The sequence below is a fragment of the Solanum tuberosum genome, unplaced genomic scaffold, assembly GCF_000226075.1.
Source record: "Solanum tuberosum cultivar DM 1-3 516 R44 unplaced genomic scaffold, SolTub_3.0 scf00034, whole genome shotgun sequence".
NCBI lineage: Eukaryota > Viridiplantae > Streptophyta > Magnoliopsida > Solanales > Solanaceae > Solanum > Solanum tuberosum.
The window spans coordinates 554296-575264 of NW_006238962.1; the positions used below are offsets into that span (position 1 = coordinate 554296).

General features: G+C 34.5%; 3 protein-coding genes across 4 annotated transcripts; 2 read left to right on the plus strand and 1 right to left on the minus strand.

Annotated features, from left to right (window-relative positions):
- Positions 1–1083: 1083 nt before the first annotated feature.
- LOC102601449 (beta-1,3-galactosyltransferase 7-like) lies at positions 1084–4222 on the minus strand. Its single transcript, XM_006342632.2, has 11 exons — positions 4206–4222; positions 3735–3837; positions 3411–3457; positions 3008–3222; positions 2871–2934; positions 2488–2560; positions 2279–2399; positions 2088–2175; positions 1876–2001; positions 1377–1486; positions 1084–1278 (listed from the first exon to the last, which is right to left on the minus strand). The coding sequence occupies exons 1-11, from the start codon at positions 4220–4222 to the stop codon at positions 1130–1132; spliced, it is 1113 nt and encodes a 370-aa protein (XP_006342694.1). The 3' UTR covers positions 1084–1129.
- A 975-nt stretch (positions 4223–5197) lies between these two features.
- Positions 5198–6288, plus strand: LOC102580577 (uncharacterized). Its single transcript, XM_006342398.2, has 4 exons — positions 5198–5483; positions 5569–5706; positions 5779–5967; positions 6073–6288. The coding sequence occupies exons 1-4, from the start codon at positions 5205–5207 to the stop codon at positions 6097–6099; spliced, it is 633 nt and encodes a 210-aa protein (XP_006342460.1). The 5' UTR covers positions 5198–5204; the 3' UTR covers positions 6100–6288.
- A 1886-nt stretch (positions 6289–8174) lies between these two features.
- Positions 8175–16832, plus strand: LOC102580922 (ubiquitin carboxyl-terminal hydrolase 18). 2 transcript variants are annotated; one of them, XM_015306568.1, is made up of 12 exons: positions 8175–8415; positions 10318–10483; positions 10574–10662; positions 10757–10842; positions 10938–11100; positions 11246–11369; positions 11668–11825; positions 12628–12712; positions 14307–14519; positions 15138–15199; positions 15892–16414; positions 16478–16832. In XM_015306568.1, exons 1-12 carry the CDS (start codon positions 8336–8338, stop codon positions 16547–16549), a joined length of 1821 nt encoding a protein of 606 aa, XP_015162054.1. In that variant the 5' UTR covers positions 8175–8335; the 3' UTR covers positions 16550–16832. The 2 variants fall into 2 exon arrangements, with proteins under 2 accessions (XP_015162054.1, XP_006342461.1); XM_006342399.2 differs by having other exon boundaries at positions 15892–16832.
- Positions 16833–20969: the final 4137 nt, after the last annotated feature.

The following is a 20969-nucleotide window of genomic DNA, read 5'->3' on the forward strand; positions in this document are numbered from 1 at the left end:
AACTACCTAACGACCCTCTAGGGCGTTTCAAGTGAGAATTTTCTTACACTCACAAATTTTCTTTAACTTGTACAAATGCAATTACAACTTTCAAACAATCCTTTTCAACTAGTTTTCAAATATTATAGTTTTTTCTTTAAAGATCACATTTTTTATGTTTAAATGCCCACTTATCCATTGACAAAATGGGATTAGAAAAAACTCATCATGGAAGGAGAGAAGAGTAATTAACCAAATTTGCTTATTTTTTTAAAAAGTCTTTGTGAGTCTCAACGTATCTTGATTTCAACTTATCTCCCTTTAAACATGTGAGTGTTTGAGATATGTAAGGATAAGGGTGTAGTGGTGAGATTTTACTATTGTTTAATTGACGTGAGACTAAAGAAATCGTGAATTCATAGGAAAATGATATCCTTTTATATCCACAATCATAAGAATGCAACTAATAAAAGAGAAATTGAACAAGAGGGAGAAGTTTAGGGAAGAAATGAGGGGTTAATATGCAAAAAAGGATAATAGTGTAAATCGACACTTAAAGTGTCAAACAAGAGTTTGTAGGTCACTTTTCTATCTTTAAATCGACATTACAATCGCAAAAAAGTTCTAAAAGATCCTATATTGAGTTTTACTATATAAGTGGAGAATGTCAAAACGAGAGTCTGTGAGTCACTTTAATACTATGTCTACCTAGCTATCTCTAGTGCTAGTGGGATTGACAATCTTTTATATGATATATTTGCTCATTTGTACATTACTATCGTTTATCGTACATGAAAATATAAAAAAATTGCCAAAAAAAATAAGAAGTAGCAAATCTAACTAACATTTCCACTGAATATTAGATCACAATGCACATTGTGGGATAAAAAATTTGTAATTTTAAAAATTAATGTTATGTGGAAAGATATATAGCTAATACAAACTATAAACTATTCCAACAATTTGTATGCATATTTCCTTCTAACAAAAATGTCTCAAAATCAAGAAAAAAAATATTGTGGTTCTACATGGGACGGAGCTACAATTATACTTACAGATTCAACAAAACCTAATAAATTTGACTCGTACTAGTGTATTTGTGTTAAAATATCCTCATGTATATATAAATCGAGAACCTATAAACTCAAAACTACAAGAGAGCATCCCAAAGAGTAGCAGCATTTTCGCCACACTTGGCGTGTACATGCTTGATTCTGTGGACGGATTTGCAAATTCCACTGCAACTCCATTCGAACGATGCTACACAAACTTTACCAGCTTGTGCTTTCCATTCGCATTCTGCAACAATATAAGAAGTCGCAGAACATCATTAGTTCAAAGAGTTTAAGTTCTATACACTGACGGTATAAACAATATGCAATCTACAAGTTGTTTACCAGGAGGAGTTCCACAACACATGCTACGATCATCGATGTGTTCAACTTCTAGACCGATTAACCATGCTCCAAGTGAAACATCTTCATTTGCATATTTATGCAGAATAGGCCTGAAATCACCATATTTATTCACTACAGGATAATCACATATTCTCTCCGTTTCAATTTGTCTGTCTTACTTTCCTGTTTAGTACGTTTAATGAAGAACGCCTCTTTCATTTCTTCACAACTTTTTACTCCTAACTTTCCACATTACATGTTTAAGACCAGAAGATTTAAAAGTTCATCTTTACTTTCTTAAACTCCGTGTCAAGTCAAAACCAGACAAACAAATTGATTATTTAGATTAGAAGACTGGTAACAGAACGCACATTGCAACTTTACAAGAACGATCTTCTATCCGATTAAAACTTGTTATCCATGTCAGAGACTCAAATGAAATCTTTTCGTCGATTTACAAAATCTTTCAGGAACTTCAAAACAGAACAATGTATCTTACCTGTTAATGGCAATGTATTTCGCGAGGTCTCTTGAGATGGCATATATTTGTCCAGTAGCATGCCGGAAGTACTTATTTCCAGGATCTCCGAATTTCCAGAACTCAGGTTCATGGTACTTAACATTCCTACAAAGAAATGAAAATTATGCATACGAGTTTTAACTTTTACGAACTGAGAATGCCTTGATATTGAAAGTTTCAGAGGAAATTACTTTCGATTAAGAACTGGACCGGATTTCATGCATCCTATATACACCATGGATTTCAACCGATGTCTGGCTAGCGTTGCAGCCAGAGTACCTATTCAACATTCAAAGAGTATAACTTCTATACACTGACAGTTAACATGAAGTTACATTACATCGTCATCAAAAGGAGAGTGGATATATAGATATATATATACCTAAATTAACGTGAACATCATCATCAACCTTTACATAAAACTCTGCATCCCAATTTGCAACTGCAGTAGCGAAAAAATCTTTTGTTTTTGCAGATAACTCATGGTATCCTTCTATGTGATCCTGTAAAATAGCAAATCCGAGATGACAGTATAAGCATAATTCAACCATATATACAAAATGCAGATCGAATTGTAATGTATGTGCTTACTAAGCGAAGAATGTCTTTATGCTGAGCATCTTCAAGATCAACGGCTCGATCTAAAATGCTATTAGATATAGCACTGTATAGAAAAGACAGACAAATTTTTAGGCTAGAATATGCCCAAATTGTTCTATATGTCATTCTTTTTTCGCGTAAAAATGATCACTTGAAATACTATCACCAATGATTCGACTAGAAAGGCAAAATGATATGTCATTCTGAGCTACATATGTTGCTCGGAACACATCCTACAATATTTTTGAAGAGTTTGATCGAGTATGAGAGAACTAGAGTTGTCTTTGTATAAGAAAAAGGCTAAACAAAACAAGATATATCGAATCATTTCAAAATAAAAACTTTAGAATACAACATTGGAAAGAAATATTCACCTGTGGCCTATCATGAAGCGAACAACGATCCCTTTTTCTTGCTCTAATCGGAGTAATTTTTCACCTAATATACACGTATCGTTAAAGGAGGATGCAACCTGAAAACTGAAAATACAAAGTATAAATATGTTACATACCTTGAGGCATCCAAGTTTCTCTAATGGAATCACGTCTCCTTCTGCCACTGAACGCGGTGTTTATTCCAATTACCACAAAAGGCTTCCTTCTTATCCCAATTCTTTCAGTATCCGCGGTGATCATGGTAGGTAAGTCTTCCATTTCCTTCGTACCAAGGAACGTCTTAGTTGAAGGCATTTCAAATCGGATCTTAGCAATTGAACTATCCAATGACCTGACACACGTCACGAGAACAAAATTATGAAAATACAATAACAACAACTACGCCTCAGTATCAAACAAGTTGGGGTCCGTTGTATGAATCTCACACTTCTTCGTTGTTGTCGAAATTTTAGTTTGGTTCAAATGTGAAAAACATAAGGAATGAAGCTCTAAACTTCTTATTTACGATACGAAACTCACCTAATAGCTTCATGGGCTTTGCTAAACTCGCCCAACATATCCTCCTCCTGGTAAAAATAGGAAAAAATCTTCTTTACTTTCTTAAACTTTGTTCTCGTCAAACTAAGACAGATAAATTGAAACAGAGAGAGTACATTGGTGTGTCCGCTTGTACCAAATGACATATTACATAGAGGATTGCCTAACTCTCATGTTAAGTTCTTGTTTCGACAAATCCAAAATCTTTATAGATAGAGCTAGCCAGTCATTCATCTCCAAATTACAATGAGGTGAATGAAATCCGATACATAAATCAGTTAATAAAAGAATAGAAAAAGCTCAAACCTGGATCTTTTTGGTTTCACAGTCATCACAACTGAATTTTTTCTCTTGATTGTACCGCCTTGGAAATGCGATCTCTCCAACTGATTCAGTTGGAGCCCAAATTCTAACAAATACAAAGATTAACACATAAAAAATGGTTCAATAACTGAATAACAAATTGATATGAAAATGAACCTCGAGCGTAATTCAATCCTAAAATCTAACTCATAGGTCACATAAACGATAAATGATCCAAGCCTAGACCAATGTGTGGATTCAACACAAGTGTCTTAGTGAACAGAGTTACCTGATACCTATTGTCGATAACAGGTATCTCAAGAAATTAGTTTAGAATCAGAAAATTGCCATTTTAAAAAAATTTCTTCAACAAACTCAAACAAATAAGCTCAAAACTCAATCAAAAAACCCCTCCCCAGAATTTTATCCAGAAAATAACAAATTAAACAGTAAAAAATAATAATTTTTTTATACCTTTTAGAGAAAAACATTCCAAGAGCAAAGCTGAAGAAACATAAAATAAAAATACATAGAGGTGAAATTTTTCCTTTGCTTCGATTTTTCATAATTATTTGTTCTAATTGTAGAAAAGAAAAAAAATTCTTTTTTTTTTCAATTTCCTCTACTTTGCTATTTTTTTCTTCTTAATAATAATTGTAAAGTTGATTATTGGAATGACAATTGGCTAAATATTATAAAATAAGAAACCAAAACCAAACATTTGGCATCCTTTGGCTGTTTTTAATCGAAAATTGTGAATCTCTTTCCCAAAATTATAGGATAAACAACAAAAAAATATGGTTTTAAATAAAGTTCAATTTTCAGTATGCACATATATATAAGCTCAACTCGTCTCCACTGTATCAGTTCAACACTTCAACTTACAAATGATCATCTAGACACTTCTAAAATTTATGTTTCACGTCAACATAGAGATAAATTTCTGTGTATATCCTACTGAATCCTTCTTCTTTTTTGTGTATAAATAAATATATTATATATTCGCCTTTTTTCTATTCTTTTAAAATATATTCAAAATCAAACAAAATAATTATATTTCGGCATAATATATAAACATGACCCTTAACTTGGATTAAATTGACAACTATTCCCTCCAACTTTGAGTGCGCACAAGTAGACCGTTAAACTTGTATAAAAATCAAACAAGTAGACACACGTGTCCTACATGACATAATACACGTAGGACACAAAATTGTCATATAAGACGAATGTGTCTATTTGCTCAATTTTATAAAGTTTATGTGCCTACTTGTAGACACTCAAATTTAAAAGTTATAGTTGACAGCTGACGTCAAGTCAAGAGTCATACTTTTATTGCAATTTAAGACTTTTGTGTGCTTACTCGTTCAATTTATATAAGTTTAAGTCTCTATTTGTGTACACCCAAAGTTAGAGGGCATAAATATCAGCTAAAGTCAGGTTAAATATTAAAACAGGGAATAATTTGCAGCAATGGCGGCCGAAAAGGGATTGACGATGGAGATCCTTGCTGAAAAAGGAGAATTAGAAAAGCTGCTAAACGAAGCAGCAGCAACAGGAGTAAAAGGATGTTTTTGCGCTTACGACGATGAGCCATCGCCAGAAGGATGCGTTTTATGCAATCAATCTCCCACAGATCCCGACGACACCGATAACTTATTCGATGGATATGCAATTGGTACTTTGAAGGAGCATCGTCCTGCTATTGATCAAATTCGGGAGAGATACTCCCAGCAGATTCGTCAATCTCATGTTCGCTTCCTTTCTTTCCATTATAACAGAGCTTTTTGATTCAATTCGTCAATAAATTATAGCTTACTTGTTTTGAAATTAACAGGGTTTCGACTTTTATGATTGTTCCGGTGGGGAAGTTATATTAGAACGAATTCTGAACCTCAAAGAAGATCCTGACTTTGCGATAATGATGAAACTAGCTAACCGTGCTATTGAGGAATACAATGAAAAACAGGACAATGTATGTGTACATGATCATAACTCTTCTTAATTCTGTAGAGCATGATATATGATTTGCTTGATCTCAATACAGGTTTTCAAGTACAAGGTTTTGAAGATTGAGAAAGCAAATTTTATGATATCAGGATATGAACAATATTTCATGACGGTTAAAGTTTTAAATCTCACCCTTGTTACTCCTATCGAGACTTTTTACATTCATGTTGCTAGAAGAATTCCTGATCGTTTTGAAGAAATCCTTTCGTGTAATCCAAAAGGAGTGGTAAGTGCACGTAATGATAATCATATGTATTTGTTTTTCGCGAAAAACACACTTGTGATTGAGAACTAACTTTACTTTGTTTTGTTTCTCCGAACTAATTTCCAGAAGCCGAATGTTAGTATATTTGGCTAGAAGAAGTGTTGGAGGGTGGTTCGTTGATCAGTATGAGTACGAGTATGAACTTCAGCGTGAAGTGGTCGAGGGGAGAGGAAAACACCCTTGAAGTTTAGCTATTTAAATTTGAATTGTTTGAGATTTCAGCATTTTATGTTTGTTAGATGATCTGTTTATGTTTAATATTAGACACCATGAGTTTGGGAACATTTGGTAGCCACTTAAAGTTGTCCTTATAATTCACTTGGATACCTTAACCTAACCTTATACCTATTGAACACCTCTATCAATTTGAATTTGAACCATTTGAACACTTTTTTGACAATCAACTAAAAGTATAAAATGCGTGTAACACACTCGCAGTGACGTGGTGAACTAACAAATTAATGACGTACACGTGGCAATTTGAGTTAAAATAATAATTAAACATTTATTAAGAAAATTAAAAGAAAAAAAAGGAAAAGGCCATGTCCGCCACCATTGACCTTCGACCCTGCAACCTCCTCTATTCAAAGTGTTTCATCCACCCATTGTCGCCGCCATCAATTGTCAATCCACCATCTCTCTTAATTCAACTAAAAATAAATTTAGAAATGTGTTTTACAGAAAAAAAGTTTGAAATAACAAACTACATACTCTTCTTTAATTTCTTCATTTTTCGTCTCTGATTCGGAAGAAAGTTGAAGGAAATTCAACCATTAATGGTGGAATTGAAGTGTTTGTGAAGAGATTTCCTAACTTCAAATAAGAGGTTCTGAAACTATTTGTTTAAAATCGAATCGTTCATCTATTTCTTCATTTCTATTCCTTTTCTCTTCAAGTTAATGGTGGAATTGTTTTTTTTTTTCCAGAAGAAATTACTCAAAAGGATTTTAAAATTGTTTGGTTTGAGCTTAACAGAAAAAGAGAAGAATTGATGGTGGTGGCGCTAGCGCGGTGGAAATGGTGACGGCGGGGTGCACGGTTGAAATGGTAGTGTAGCTGTGTAGGAAGAGCGCTAAATAATTGTGTAATACACTTTTCATGCCATGTCAGCGAAAAATGTTCAATAGATACTTATTTTGAATAACTTATGTGTTCAATAAGTACAACTTCTTGTTAAGGTGTCCAAGTGAATTATGCGGACAACTTTGAGTGACTGTCGATGACTTAAGCCATAATTATAATAATCGACTTATCATACTATTTGGTACACATTACACATCATGAGATGAACATAAATATTTTATGAGATAAAAGTTCGTCTCAAATCAAATTTGGGATAGTAATTCCATCATTTTAATACAAATATTGTTAATTATTTGATTAGAAATATAATTACAAATTTTTAAGGAAGTGATAATAAATCCACATCGAAAAAAAAGAAGAAAGTGAAGAGTTTTATAAAGCATACACAAGTTCATACGTGTGACTAGCTCTTAGTACCCAAATATTTTTTACTCTCTATTTTTATGTTAGTAAAATTAATGACATCCTAGATTTGTTGTTCTTTTAAGGCTCGTTTAGTAATTGGATAAGAAATAAATTTTATTCATGTATTAATTCTCGTATAAGTTATACGACGTTTGCTATATAGGTAAATATGAAATAGGTAATTCATGTAACAAATTAATACACGTTTAGTTGACAACTTAGAAATCTACATAACTAATATATGTACAAGTTATGAAGAAATCTATGTACTTTTATTTTATGCAGTTTCTGTATAACTAATACGTGCATAAAATAATACATTCACTCATAACTAATTCATATGTTACTAATACTTGCAAAAGAAACAACCCCTCTACCTTTACGAGATCTATATCTTCAGACCCCACTTATGATATTTCAATGGATATGTTATTGTACTAATACTTACGTAGCTCTAATCAGCTATCAAATGTCTCCAAGTGATTGTTTCATATGATTATTAGAACTTCATATAATTTCTCAAAATCAAATAGTCGCAATTTTCATGGTCAAACGCCCTTGTAAGTCATTTTCAAAAATTTAAAGGGGCATTTTTGACCCAAAGAGAACTCATAAATAAGAACCTACTTGAATTTCAGTTACTAGTATCAACTAACACCAAATTCAGTTACTTGAATTTCCCAAAAAGTTCTAGAAAGTTCCTATAAAGTTCTAGAAACAAGGAGCCTATAAATTTGGTATTTGCAATTCGATACTTCTTTTTCACAGTAACTCTACTAACTACTCCACATATCGCCGGTAATTTTGATTCCGGTGATAATTCGCCGTCGCCGATCGGAATATGGGGATGCCGAGTGCTTGCGCCATCTGCGGCAATGTCACCTCTAAACGATGCTCCCGCTGCAAGATGGTTAATTACTGGTATGCACACTTTTTGAATTCGCGATATATACAAAGATACTGAAGTTTTAGTTTGTAGTTTGTGTAATCGTTTTTGATTGAAGTGAAAGTTACGCACGTTTCTAAGTAGACTTGATGATTGTTTTTCTAGGGTTAATTTGAGCTGTAAATGTAGAGAAATGCCACAAGATTTAGGTATAACTGAACTAGAAATTGTGTTACAATTACTCTGTTAGTCGTCTTGTTCTATCTACTTGTTGAAGGTGGTGGTGGATGAGGTGGGGGGTGAGGTGGGGTAAATTTGGTAGATTTGTTTAATTCCGCGAAGGATGGAGTAATAGTTTGATGAACCATTTGATAGGGAAATTTGGTAAATTGTTTAATTCTGTGAAGGATAGAACGATAATTTGATTTACTACTTGCTATTCTTAGTGCTAGAGTAGGAAATAGTTTTTGTTCATTCCGTTTAGCAAGATTTATATATGTTAGGATCTTGTAAATCTTTCCTGATCATCCGGTGGCTGAGGCTCTTATCCTTTTGAGGATGAAATGTTGCTGTTCTTGTCATCATTCCTCTATTTTGGGTTTCTTGTGATAATGTTTTCTTCTGTTGTAGTTTACAGCCTCTACAAAGGGAATAGATTTGGGGGGGGAGAGGAGAATCTTAAAACATTATATTGAATAATAATAATAACCTTATTTTTTTAACTATATTCTGCTGCCTACCAATCTTATACTTCTGGTAATTATAAGCGTTAAATAGTAGTGATATTTTTTTCCCTGGATCACTATATCCATCTTTACATATGAATGTTATGTATGTAACTGATGTGGCTAAGAGTTCTATCCATGCCGCTCAATTGCAGGGGATTACTTGTGTAATGAGTGGGAGGGGTATTTGAAGTTCAGAGAGGTAGAATATATGATAATGAGAAGAGACGGAGTAAGCATGTTCTGGGTGAGGAAGGATTCAAAACCCCAATACTGTGGTTCGTAGCCACATGTTCTAATGATTTCATGTGATGTCTTTCTTTACATTTAGTATCCACTTTGCAAGGTGTCAAACAGAAAAAATTAAGTCCAAATTGATAGAGTGCTCTTTAAATTACCCAATCAGTGGAGTGTGACGAGAGGCATCTCTAGCCTATAATTGGGCGGAAGAGTACCAATTTTATGAACCCCGTCCTCTCTCTCTATGTATATATATATGTGTGTGTGTGTGTGTGTCTGAATGTGTGTTTGTGTGTACACGGAAGTGCCTCACTTGAAGCTTGGACACAGTATAATGCACCTTGCATTAAAGTTTGAGCTCAAGTGTTGATTTGACAACATCGTCAAAGAGGACCGACATTCAACTTAAAGTACTTAACTAAAGAGAAACTCTCCATATTAAGTAGATGTATAAACTTTCTTTTGTGTGTCTATCCTTGTCAAATCATGTTGGGATTCATTAAGATCTTATATTCCAGATTTCTTTTAGTGCTGAATAAACTGTTTTGAGCTTCTTTTTGTTTGGTATGTCTGCTTCTCTATGTCAAACGAGCTGAGTTGCAACTTCACTGATATAGTTGTTCATATACATACATCCCTACTTTTGTACAATAGTTGGCTGACTTTTTCAGTAATAGAACTTCTAATCACCTTCTATGAATAAAAAGAAGTTATTGTTGATACGCGTACTCTCTCACACAACAAGCATTCTTGACAATTACTTCACTTTACTTGCAGGGTCTTGATTTATTGTTCTCTTTCATCTTTTCTTCCACTTTTGCTGTTTCCTAGTTCTTCTGGTTTTCATTTCTTTCCTTGGAGTAACCATAATCTTTTTGCTTCTCTTTATATAAATCTGACTTCGAGTGTAGGATAGTGGCTAATTGTTTTATTTCTCTCTCTCTCTGTCTGTGTGCCTATTTATCTATCTAGTTCTGATGCTTGCCAAAGATCTGATTGGAACTCGGGGCACAAGTATGGATGTAGGGATTTTCAATCATCTGTTAAAGGTAATTCTGAGCAATCAGCATCGACTTTGCAAAGGAGGTACATGTTTGGGACTTCATTTGTTCCTTTTAGTGGAAAAAATAATATACAGGTACATGTTTCTTCCTTAATTAGCTTTCTATGAGCACAAATAACATGTATTTTGAAGACCTGACTGGAGTTGGGATTTAACCTATTTCAGGAACTTTTTCCATATGAAGAATTCTTGAATTACTTTTACTGGGGTGGTTCAGGCTATCCTCCTCGTAGACTCATAAATTGTGGTAACAGGTATCTCTAGTATAGACTCTTAACGACCAAGAATTATCTACCTTCCAGTCTATTCTTTGAGTTCTCTTAATGTCGTTCTTTGGTTCTTATGCAGCTGTTTTGCTAATGTGGTTCTGCAATGTCTAACACAGACTAGACCACTTGTCGCCTACTTGTTGGAGAAAGGCCATAAAAGAGAATGTAGAGCATCAAATCAAATTATTATGATGAACTAACCCTTTATTTTAAATTATTGGAAATAATTCTTATATCATGTATTCTCTCTTTCCACCCAGGTAGATCGAATGGTTGGTGCTTCCTCTGCGAATTTCAAGTCCATGTTGAACAATGTACCTGGTGTCAGGATCCCTTTTCACCAATTGACATACTATCAGGGTTGCCTAACATTGGTGGTAATCTTTCTTGTGGAAAGCAGGAGGATGCCCATGAGTTTATGAGGTATGTTGTTGTCTGAGCTGAGTTGATGCGTATATTTGGTATAATGCACAACATGGAAACCTAATTTATGAAGATCAATTATGTAATTACTTGTGTTGTATGTCAGTAAACATGTCGAATCATAATAAAGTTGCCTACTTGGTAGGTTTGCTATTGACACAATGCAATCGGGGTTACTTGCTGAATTTGATGGAGATAAGGCTGTACCTCTTAGCGCTCAGGAAACAACTATTATTCAGCATATATTTGGTGGTCGCCTTCAATCTCAGGTAATCTTTAATTCATGAGAGAAAAGAGTTATTCAATGTGATTGTGCAATGTGAAACAGATTGAAAAAAATTACTATCATGATATTTGTTGTATTGGCCAAACAAATTTCTGTGTGTTGGTTTGTACAGAAGATTCATATACCTGATCCTTGAGTTGATTTGGGATTGAGGCGTAGTTGATTGATGAATCTGTGCTTTAAAAAAAAATTACATATAAGCTGCACAGTGTTTACACTTCTGTATAGTGTCAATCTCCCTTCCATCTTTTCTCGCATAATGTTGCTATTGTTACTTTTAGGTTGTATGTACAGAATGTGGTAATCACTCGAATCAGTTTGAGAATATGATGGATCTGACTGTAGAGATTGAGGGGAAAGCTGAATCTTTGGAGGAATGCTTAGATCAATTCACTGCCGAAGAGTGTATGGATGGTGAAGATATGTATAAATGTGATAGGTAGCTTCTTCTCTTCAATGCTGACTTTCTTCTTACCTGTGACCTTAGTCTATACTTTTAAATACCAGTTGGTTATTCCTTCAAGTGAAGACATGCCAGTATATATTCTGCCAATGCAATGCTGATCATTGCTTTTATTCTCACTTCTATGTAAATCCATTTTAAATACACGACTGGCTAAGTGGCTAGGACATAAAATGCAGGTTCACTCTGTCACACCTGGTTTGACCTAATTTCTAGTGCAAAATCTGAACTTTTTTGATGCCAGAACTTCCCCAATTTTTTTTATTTTTTTTTCGGGAAATATTTTCAAAGTTTCTTGTTGGTAGTACTTCTTATGTTAATCATTAAATTAGTCAAGCATCACCGACATTCTTTTTGGGAGAGCAGGTGTAACTTACCTATAATATCTGGGTGATGTCCACTCTTACATCAAAAAGTTGCTTTTGATGTTTGTTCCAACTGTCTACTGCTCAGTTATTGATTGTTTGAAATTATATTTGCTCTGATATGATATTTTAAAGGTTCATTCACTTGTTTTTTCGTTGCATCTTCACTTGGTTTCCTTTCTGTTATACCTAACAGTAATGAATGACATGTTCTTGCAGAGCATCTTCATTAAAAGTTGCTATTGATGTTTGTTCCAACTGTCTACTGCTCAGTTATTGATTGTTTGAAATTATATTTGCTCTGATATGATATTTTAAAGGTTCATTCACTTGTTTATTCGTTTGCAGCTTCACTTGGTTTCCTTTCTGTTATACCTAACAGCCTAACACTAATGAATGACATGTTCTTGCAGATGCAATGATTATGTCAAGGCATGGAAGCGCCTAACGATCCTGGAGGCACCAAATATTCTGACAATCGCTTTGAAAAGGTTTCAGGTTGATCTCATTTCCTCTTTGGCCTATGAACTAAGTTTTATTGATAACTAGCCACTAAAAGATTGAAAAAAAAGACCACCTTCTGTATCACTTTTTTCCGCATAGATGAAGGTCTGTGCCAGTAATGTGACAAAACAAAGGGATATTTTAATCATTTATGAGGATTTGTAGCACCAAGCCTAAGGAAAGCAGAGCATCATAGAGGATTGAAGAAAAAATACATGTCCAATTTTCATAAGAATATGTCCAATTTTCATCTCCCCTGTGTGTCATTCCAGAATCAATTTCTCTCTTTCTGTGAAATGGATTTTTATTTGCCAAATTGAAAGGCGCAGATGCAGCAGCAAGTAGGTTGCTGGTTATTAATGAAAGCTAAACCTGGAACATGGCTAATACATAAAAGCACCTCAAAGGAGTTGGGTACTAGAAATGGGAAGTACTCACTCCCAGGGAAATAGTGAGTAGTAAGAAAGAACTATTGGAAAAAGTTTGTAGTACAAAAAGCCATTGCATTCCCGATCAAAAAAAGTTGCAGATCAAAAGCTATAAGTACTTGGCCTCCTAAACCCATAGATTTTCTCTCAACCTGTCATGGCTAGAGAGTTGCAACCAAAACTACCAACTGTAAAATTAAAAGAGACTTTGATTTGTTTGTTTCATAAATAAACCAGCGAGACCAATTGGTAGGGTTGAAGTCCGGAAACAAGAAGTGAGGATGGTTGTTTGATATGGAAGGGACTAAAATACTCCCTGTTTCTCCATTTAAGAGGCACATGAATCACATAAAGAATGGGCAACTTCTGACAGAAGTGTTTTGGTTTGTCTTTATAGTATGCACCAAATAATAGTTTGAAGGTTGAAGTGCTTACCTAATGCATCTCTCACTATTGACTTAACTATTCCAGGATGCAGCATTTTTAATTGTCTCTCTACAATGATAGGCTCAAAGTTTCATCCTTAACTCTCTATGATACTATCTAGGTATATTAGGCTTAATTTGGCTTGGGGTTTTATATTTAGAATGTTTAACTTTCAGTTTGCTTAATCATAGCGTATGGGAATTGACATCGCAGATCTTTGTTGTTGAACACAATCTGATCCTTCCTCATACATCGTAGGTGAAAAGTGACTATTAATATGTTTTTTTCAAGCTCTTCATCATTTTTAATGATATTCAAGTGTGTGTGATGTAAATTCCATATTTTAGTTATGAATCATATTGCTAGAATGACTTTTCAACAAGTCATAACAGCTAGAATCTCTTCTGCTGAGGATTACGATGGAACTTTGCACTATAGCTGCTTTAACACTAAAGTGGTACATAAAAACATAGACATTGCATAGAAAAAAACCCAGCTGAAGCTATTTATGATTTTACAGATGTACTGAAGTTAGGTCTGCAGTGTGCTGGTTGCTCAAGTCCATGTTATGCCTTTCTTGCTTTCTTGGAAAAGTGTCTTTCTCTCTGTTACCCTGTACCATCTTGTTCTGTCTAGATTTTTTTTCTTCTTGTTGTTAAACAGCAAACCTTGTATGAGTGAATGTTTTAAATTTCTGATAGCATAATCTAATTGGGCCTAAAATCTTTTTGCAGAGCGGGGATCCTGTCAAACTAAATAAGAGGGTGACTTTTCCTGAAAGTTTAGATCTAAATCCTAACATGAGTGAAACAGGAGATGGCAATGACCATTTCAATCTGTATGCAGTGATTGTTCATGAGGATATGTCAAATGCATTACATTGTGGTCATTATATCTGCTACATCAAGGATTTGAGAGAGAATTGGTATAGAGCCGATGACACTGAGGTAGGAGGCATCTGTTTCCTGGCTTCATCTCCTCTTTTTTACTTTGTGTGTTCACTCACAAGATTCAATAGCGGTGTTCTCTTCATATCTGGAGAATGTATACTATTTGTCAAAAAATGAAGCTGCAGAGGCAAAACTGCAACAAAAACAAAAAATCCTGTTTTGGTAAGACACGGCATGTGACATTTGGCTCTATGCAACTGGCGACATGCATGTAACTGACAAACTTGCCTGGGTATATGTCAAAACAGAAATATAATGAATAGATCTCAAATTCACCCTGTGTTCCTTCATACATGTTTGGGGTGCGTGGTATGTTTGTGTGTCCTTTCCAACAATATAGATATCATGTTTGAGACTCTTTGTTACTTGATAGACTATGTCTCATTTTGCATTACTGTTGAAGGTAGCATCTTGCTTACATAAGTGCTTGTGGTAAAGTAGTAAAGCTCTTTCTGTCAAAGTCATTAACAAGTATGTATTCACACTTGACTAGCCTTAAACGTTCATGAGCTTCCTGTGACAAGAAATTCATGATTCCATACATATCGAGCATTTGTCACCTTCTTTTTCCTCTCATTTTCTAATTTTCATGTCTTAATTCACATTTTATTTCAGGTTATTCCTGTAAAAATTGATGAGGTTCTTTCACAGGAAGCATACATGCTCTTATATAGCAGGTATCTTCATTCAGCCATGGTCTAATTGATCTCTGAAAGCTCACTACTCCTCTGCAAATAAAACTTAGCCCTTTTACTTTAAAAAGTCGAATGAATTTTTCTTTAACCATGATTTTCTCAAGTAAATCTATAGCATTTTTGAATTTAAGAGTTCAATTTTATAGTAATTCTTATTAATTTGTTATTATTATTCTTAAGGAGGATTACACATTCCTCCTCTGAGATTTCAACATGGTACATATACCTCTCTTCTGGTCTCAAACAGGGACTTTCCCTTTTACATATTTTATGTAACAGAACTATCTGTAATCTGCGAATGGACAACTTGTTTTACGAGCTAGCTTCAATTTTTCCTCTATATTGTGTAACAAAACAGGCTCATTTTATGCATGTCTTCCGATGCTACTCTTTTAAAATTATTTTCATATGTAAAAAATGATGACAAAAATACAGATGATTTTCTTGTACAAATTAATCTTAGATAAAGTAGTTGTTTACTCTCCTTAATTCTTGTCTTTCTTTTTTGTTTTTAATTTTTACAATATTTGAGTTTGTCTTTCCCTTTTTAGTTTTATTTTCAGTTTTAATTTTATATATCATTTTCATGTATGGAATTGTTTGAAAAAGTTGGATAGAGGATGGGAGCAAGGGATCTTGGCATCTAATAATCTTGCTGCCTTTGCTTTCTACAGGCATTTAGCCAGGCCAACATCCTTATATCCTCTTGAATCATTAAATAAACAGGACAAAGCAGAAGGCAAGCAGCATTCCACAGTTGCACCTCTTGAGTGCCATAAGACAACTGTGTCTCCTGCTATATGTGCTAATCCTGGTTCATTGCCAACTAATAAGAGATCAGTGATTGTCAGGGAAAAAGAGGAGTTGCCCTCAGTTACTAACTTTGAGGGTGGAAAGGAGGATCCAGATATGGTAGAGTCGGAGGCAAGTCGTAAAGTCTTGCAGGAACTTCAGGCTGTTAGAGAATCCAGTGCAGATGGAGAAACTTATCTAAGAATGTTATCAGATACTTATTCCTTCATTGATAGTTGTGCTGAAGCTGTAAAACAGAAGGCTGAAGGGAGATTCCCTGTTTCTGACAATGAGGAAAACATCGAGACGTGGAAAAGAACTTTGTATGAGTCTCTGTTCGGAAGTTCTAGTGAGGAGGAGGAGGATTCTGTAACCACAGATGTTGAATTCGTTGTTTCTGACATTGAGGAAAACACCGAGACATGTGAAGGAACTGCACATGACTCTCTGTTTGAAAGTCCTTGTGAGGATTCTGTAGCCACAATTGGTGAAATGCCGTATGATTCTTCTTCCGATGCCTCTGACTCAAGCTCACCTTAAACAAATGCATGCCCGCAGTCTGGCTTATCTTGCGAAAGTCCACAATCTGTGAATGAACATACTTGTAGTCACTCGACAAGACTTTATTCTCTGATCTTCTGATTGGAGATTCAGAGTTGTATAGATGAATAGTTCTGATGATTTACAATAGTGTTGGAAAATAAAGTTGTATAGAGAGAAATAACCAAGAATCATAGTTAGATTTGGAAGTCAAATTCATCTTGTAGACATGAATTGTATATTTCTTTTACATGAATGATTGAGAGGTTGCTATGTTTCATTTTGTGTGTATTATTGACACAGCTGCACACTGCACATTAGGTAAAAAAATAAAAGAATGAAGTGTTATCTTTAATGAGAAGTTTTTATAATCATACAAACGTTTAACGGTTTTGAGACTAAAAATTTTGAAAGTCTTATAACCACACAAATGATATGGAAGGTACGACTACAAATTTCAAATCTTCCATTTTTTTTTAAATAGGGAATTAGGCAATTTTAAGAAACTTTCGTGTGTGTTAACTCATGAATATTTAGTTAAATGGTTTTGGACGATTTCTTTTTTGAAAAAGTTTTACGAGTCCCTCTGTAAGGAGTTAGGTGAGTAGTATGTATAGCTTCACCATGATCTGCGGCATTTTAAAACATTTAGGAGCCATTTTATGGGAAGTAAACAATTTTTTCAATTTTTCGTGTGTGTTAGCGCCTATGGATCTGGCACCTTGGAGCACCCAAATTTTATTTCTAAAAAAACTTTACGAGGATCTCTATAATAAGTTGGGGAAGCATTACGTATCGTCCAACCATTTTTTCAGGCATATTTTTGCATTTAAAAGCCAACTTTTAGGAATTAGATGACTTTCTTGGTTTTTCGTGTGTATTAGCCCATGGATCTATCGCCTCGAAGCACCCAAATTTTTTTTAAAAAAAAACTTTATGAAGACCTCTGTAATGAATTAGGAAAACATTACATACAGTCTCGCCGTTTTTTTCAAGCATATTTTCGCATTTACAAGTCTAATTTTACGAATTACGTGACTTTCTTTATTTTTTTCGTGTGTATTAGCCCATGGTTCTATCGCCTCGAAGCACCCAAATTTTTTTTAAAAAAAAACTTTATGAAGACCTCTGTAATGAATTAGGAAAACATTACATACAGTCTCGCCGTTTTTTTCAAGCATATTTTCGCATTTACAAGTCAATTTTTACGAATTACGTGACTTTCTTATTTTTTTTCGTGTGTATTAGCCCATGGATCTAGCGCCTCAAAGCACTCAAAAAAAAATTCTCAAAAAACTTTATGAGGACATCCGTAATGAGTTGAGGAAGTATTACATATAGTCCCACCATTTTTAACGCCTATTTTTGCATTTACAAGCTCCTTTTTAGGAATTACGCAAATCCTCAATTTGTTTTGTGTGTATTAGCTCATGAATCTGGCGCATCGGAACACCCAATAATTTTTGTGAAAAAACTTTATGAGGACCTTTGTAATGAGTTGGGGAATCACCACGTATACTTACACCATTTTATTAATGTCTATTTTCGCATTTACATGCCATTTTTAAAATATTACTCAAATTCCTTGATTTTTCGTGTGTATTAGCCCATAGATCTGGTGCCTTGGAGCTCCAAAAATTATTTTCTCAAAAAACTTTACGAGGATCTTCGTAATGAGTTAGGGAACCACAATGTATACTAAAATCATTTTTAATGCCTATTTATGCATTTATAGACCCTTTTTTAGGAATTTCACAAATTCTTTAATTTTTCGAATGTATTAGCTCATGTATCAAGAGCCTCGGAGCACCCTTTTTTTTTCTTGAAAAAACTTTATGAGAACCTTCGTAATGAGTTGGGGAACCACCACAACGCCTATTTTCACACTCACAAGCCCCTTTTTAGGAATTACGCAAATTTCTTGATTTTTCATGTGTATTAATTATCCCATGGATCTAGTGCCTCGGAGCACCCAAAATTATTTGCTGAAATAAAATTTATGAGATCATCTGTACTGACTTACATAACTACCACGTATACTTACACAATTTTTAACATCTATTTATGCATTTACAGGCCCTTTTTAGAAATTACACAAATTTCTTGATTTTTCGTGTGTATTAGCCCATGGATCTGGAGCCTCGGAGCACCTAATTTTTTTTTCTGAAAAAACTTTATGAGGATCTCCATAATGAGTTTGGAAACCATCGTGTATACTAACATCATTTTAACGCCTATTTCCGCATTTACCAACTCTTTTTTAGAAATTACGCAAATCCTCTATTTTTTATGTGTATTAACCCATGGATCTTACGCCTCGAAGAACTAAAAAAATTTATGAGGACATCCGTAATGAATTGAAGAACCACCACGTATACTCACACCTTTTTTTAACGCCTATTTCTGCATTTACAATCCCATTTTTAGAATTATGCAAATTCCTCAATTTTTCGTATGTATTATTCCATGGATGTGGCGACTCAGAGTATCCAATTTTTTTTCTTGAAAATCTTTATATAGACCTCTGTAATGAGTTGGGGAACCGTTACATCTGCTTACATCATTTTTTAATGTCTATTTTCGCACGTACATGCCTTTTTTTAGGAATTACGCAAACTTTTCAATTTTGTGTGTGTATTAGCCCATGAATCTGGCATCTCGGAGCACCCAAATTTTTTTCCTAAATTTTTTTTATGAAGACTTCCATAATGAGTTGGGTAACCACCACGGATACCCACACCATTTTAAACGCTTATTTCCACATTTACAGACCTTTTTTTAAGAATGACGCGAATTCCTCAATTTTTATGTGTGTATTAGCCCATGAATCAGGCACCTCAAAGAACCCAAAATTTTATCCGAAAAAACTTTGAGTACCTCTATAATTAGTTGGGGAACCACCACGTATACACAAATCATTTATTTAACGTCTATTTCTGTTTACAGGCCTTTTTAGGAATTACACAAATTTCTCAATTTTTCGTGTGCCCATGAATCATGCGCCTAGGAGTACTTAATTTTTTTTTCTGAAAAATCTTTATGAGGATCTCCGTAATGAGTTAGTGAACCACTACATATATACTTACACCAATTTTTAACGCTTATTTTTGCATTTACAGGTCCTTTTTTAGGTTTTACGCAAATTCCTCAATCTTGTCGTGTGTATTAGCGCATGGATCTGGCGCCTCAGAAGACCCAAATTTTTTTGTGAAAAAACTTTATGAGGACTTCTGTAATGAGTTAGAGAAACACCACGTACACTCATACCATTTTTAACGTCTATTTTCGTATTTACAAGCCCTTTTCAGGAATTACGTAAATTTTTCGATTTTTTGGTATGTATTAGCCCTTGGATTAAGCGCCTTAGAGCACCCAAAATTATTTCTGAAAAAACTTTATGAAGATCTTCGTAATGAGTTGGGGAACCACCACGTATACTCACACTTTTTTAATGTCTATTTCCACATTTATATGCCCTTTTTGAGGAATTACGCAAAAATCTTCGATTTTTCGTGTGTATTAGCCCATTGTTCTGGCGCCTCGGAGCACCCAAAATATTTTCTGAAAAGACCTTATGAGGACCTCCGTAATTAGTTGCAAAACCACTATGTATACTCACACAATTTTTAACACCTATTTCTGCATTTGCAGGCTTACTTTTGGAATTACGCGAATTCTTCATTTTTTCATATGTATTAGCTCATGAATCTGGCGCTTCGTAGCACCCAATTTTTTTTTAGAAAAATACTATATGAAAATCTTTTTAATGAGTTGGGTAAGTGTTACGCATAGTCCTACCTTTTTTCAGGCATATTGTTGCATTTACAAGCTAATTTTTAGGAATTATGCGATTTTCTTGATCTTTTGTGTGTATTACGGATCAGGCGCTTCGGAGAACCCAATTTTTTTTTGAAAAATCTTCATATGGACCTGTATAATGAGTTGGAGACTAATACCTACTTTTAGTGGCGGCAATTCAATCTTTAGTGGCGACTAAAGTTGACACTAATACAGTGTTTTAGTGGCGACAATTTAATTTTTAGTGGCGACTAAAGTTGACACTGATACCTACTTTTAGTGGCGGCAAATTAATCTTTAGCGGCGACTAAAGTTGACACTAATACCTACTTTTAGTGGCGGCAATTCCATCTTTAGTGGCGACTAAAGTTGACACTAATACAGTGTTTTAGTGGCGACAATTTAATTTTTAGTGGCGACTAAAGTTGACACTGATACCTTACTTTTAGTGGCGGCAAATTAATCTTTAGCGGCGACTAAAGTTGACACTAATACCTACTTTTAGTGGCGGATTTACTCTTTAGTGGCGACTAAAGTTGACGCTAATACCTTCTTTTAGTGGCGACTAAAGTTGACACTAATACTGACTTTTAGTGGCGACAATTCAATCTTTAGTGGCGAC

Coding starts and splice junctions, on each gene's coding strand:
- LOC102580922 (XM_006342399.2), top strand. CDS start 8,336: ATGGGGATGCCGAGTGCTTGCGCCATCTGCGGCAATGTCACCTCTAAA. Junction 10,843..10,937: donor GAAAGGCCATAAAAGAGAAT/GTAGAGCATCAA, acceptor CTTTCCACCCAG/GTAGATCGAATGGTTGGTGC. Junction 11,101..11,245: donor GATGCCCATGAGTTTATGAG/GTATGTTGTTGT, acceptor CCTACTTGGTAG/GTTTGCTATTGACACAATGC.
- LOC102601449 (XM_006342632.2), bottom strand. Junction 2,935..3,007: donor AGAAACTTGGATGCCTCAAG/GTATGTAACATA, acceptor CGTGTATATTAG/GTGAAAAATTACTCCGATTA. Junction 2,561..2,870: donor CGCTTCATGATAGGCCACAG/GTGAATATTTCT, acceptor TTTTCTATACAG/TGCTATATCTAATAGCATTT.
- LOC102580577 (XM_006342398.2), top strand. CDS start 5,205: ATGGCGGCCGAAAAGGGATTGACGATGGAGATCCTTGCTGAAAAAGGA. Junction 5,484..5,568: donor AGCAGATTCGTCAATCTCAT/GTTCGCTTCCTT, acceptor TGAAATTAACAG/GGTTTCGACTTTTATGATTG. Junction 5,968..6,072: donor CGTGTAATCCAAAAGGAGTG/GTAAGTGCACGT, acceptor ACTAATTTCCAG/AAGCCGAATGTTAGTATATT.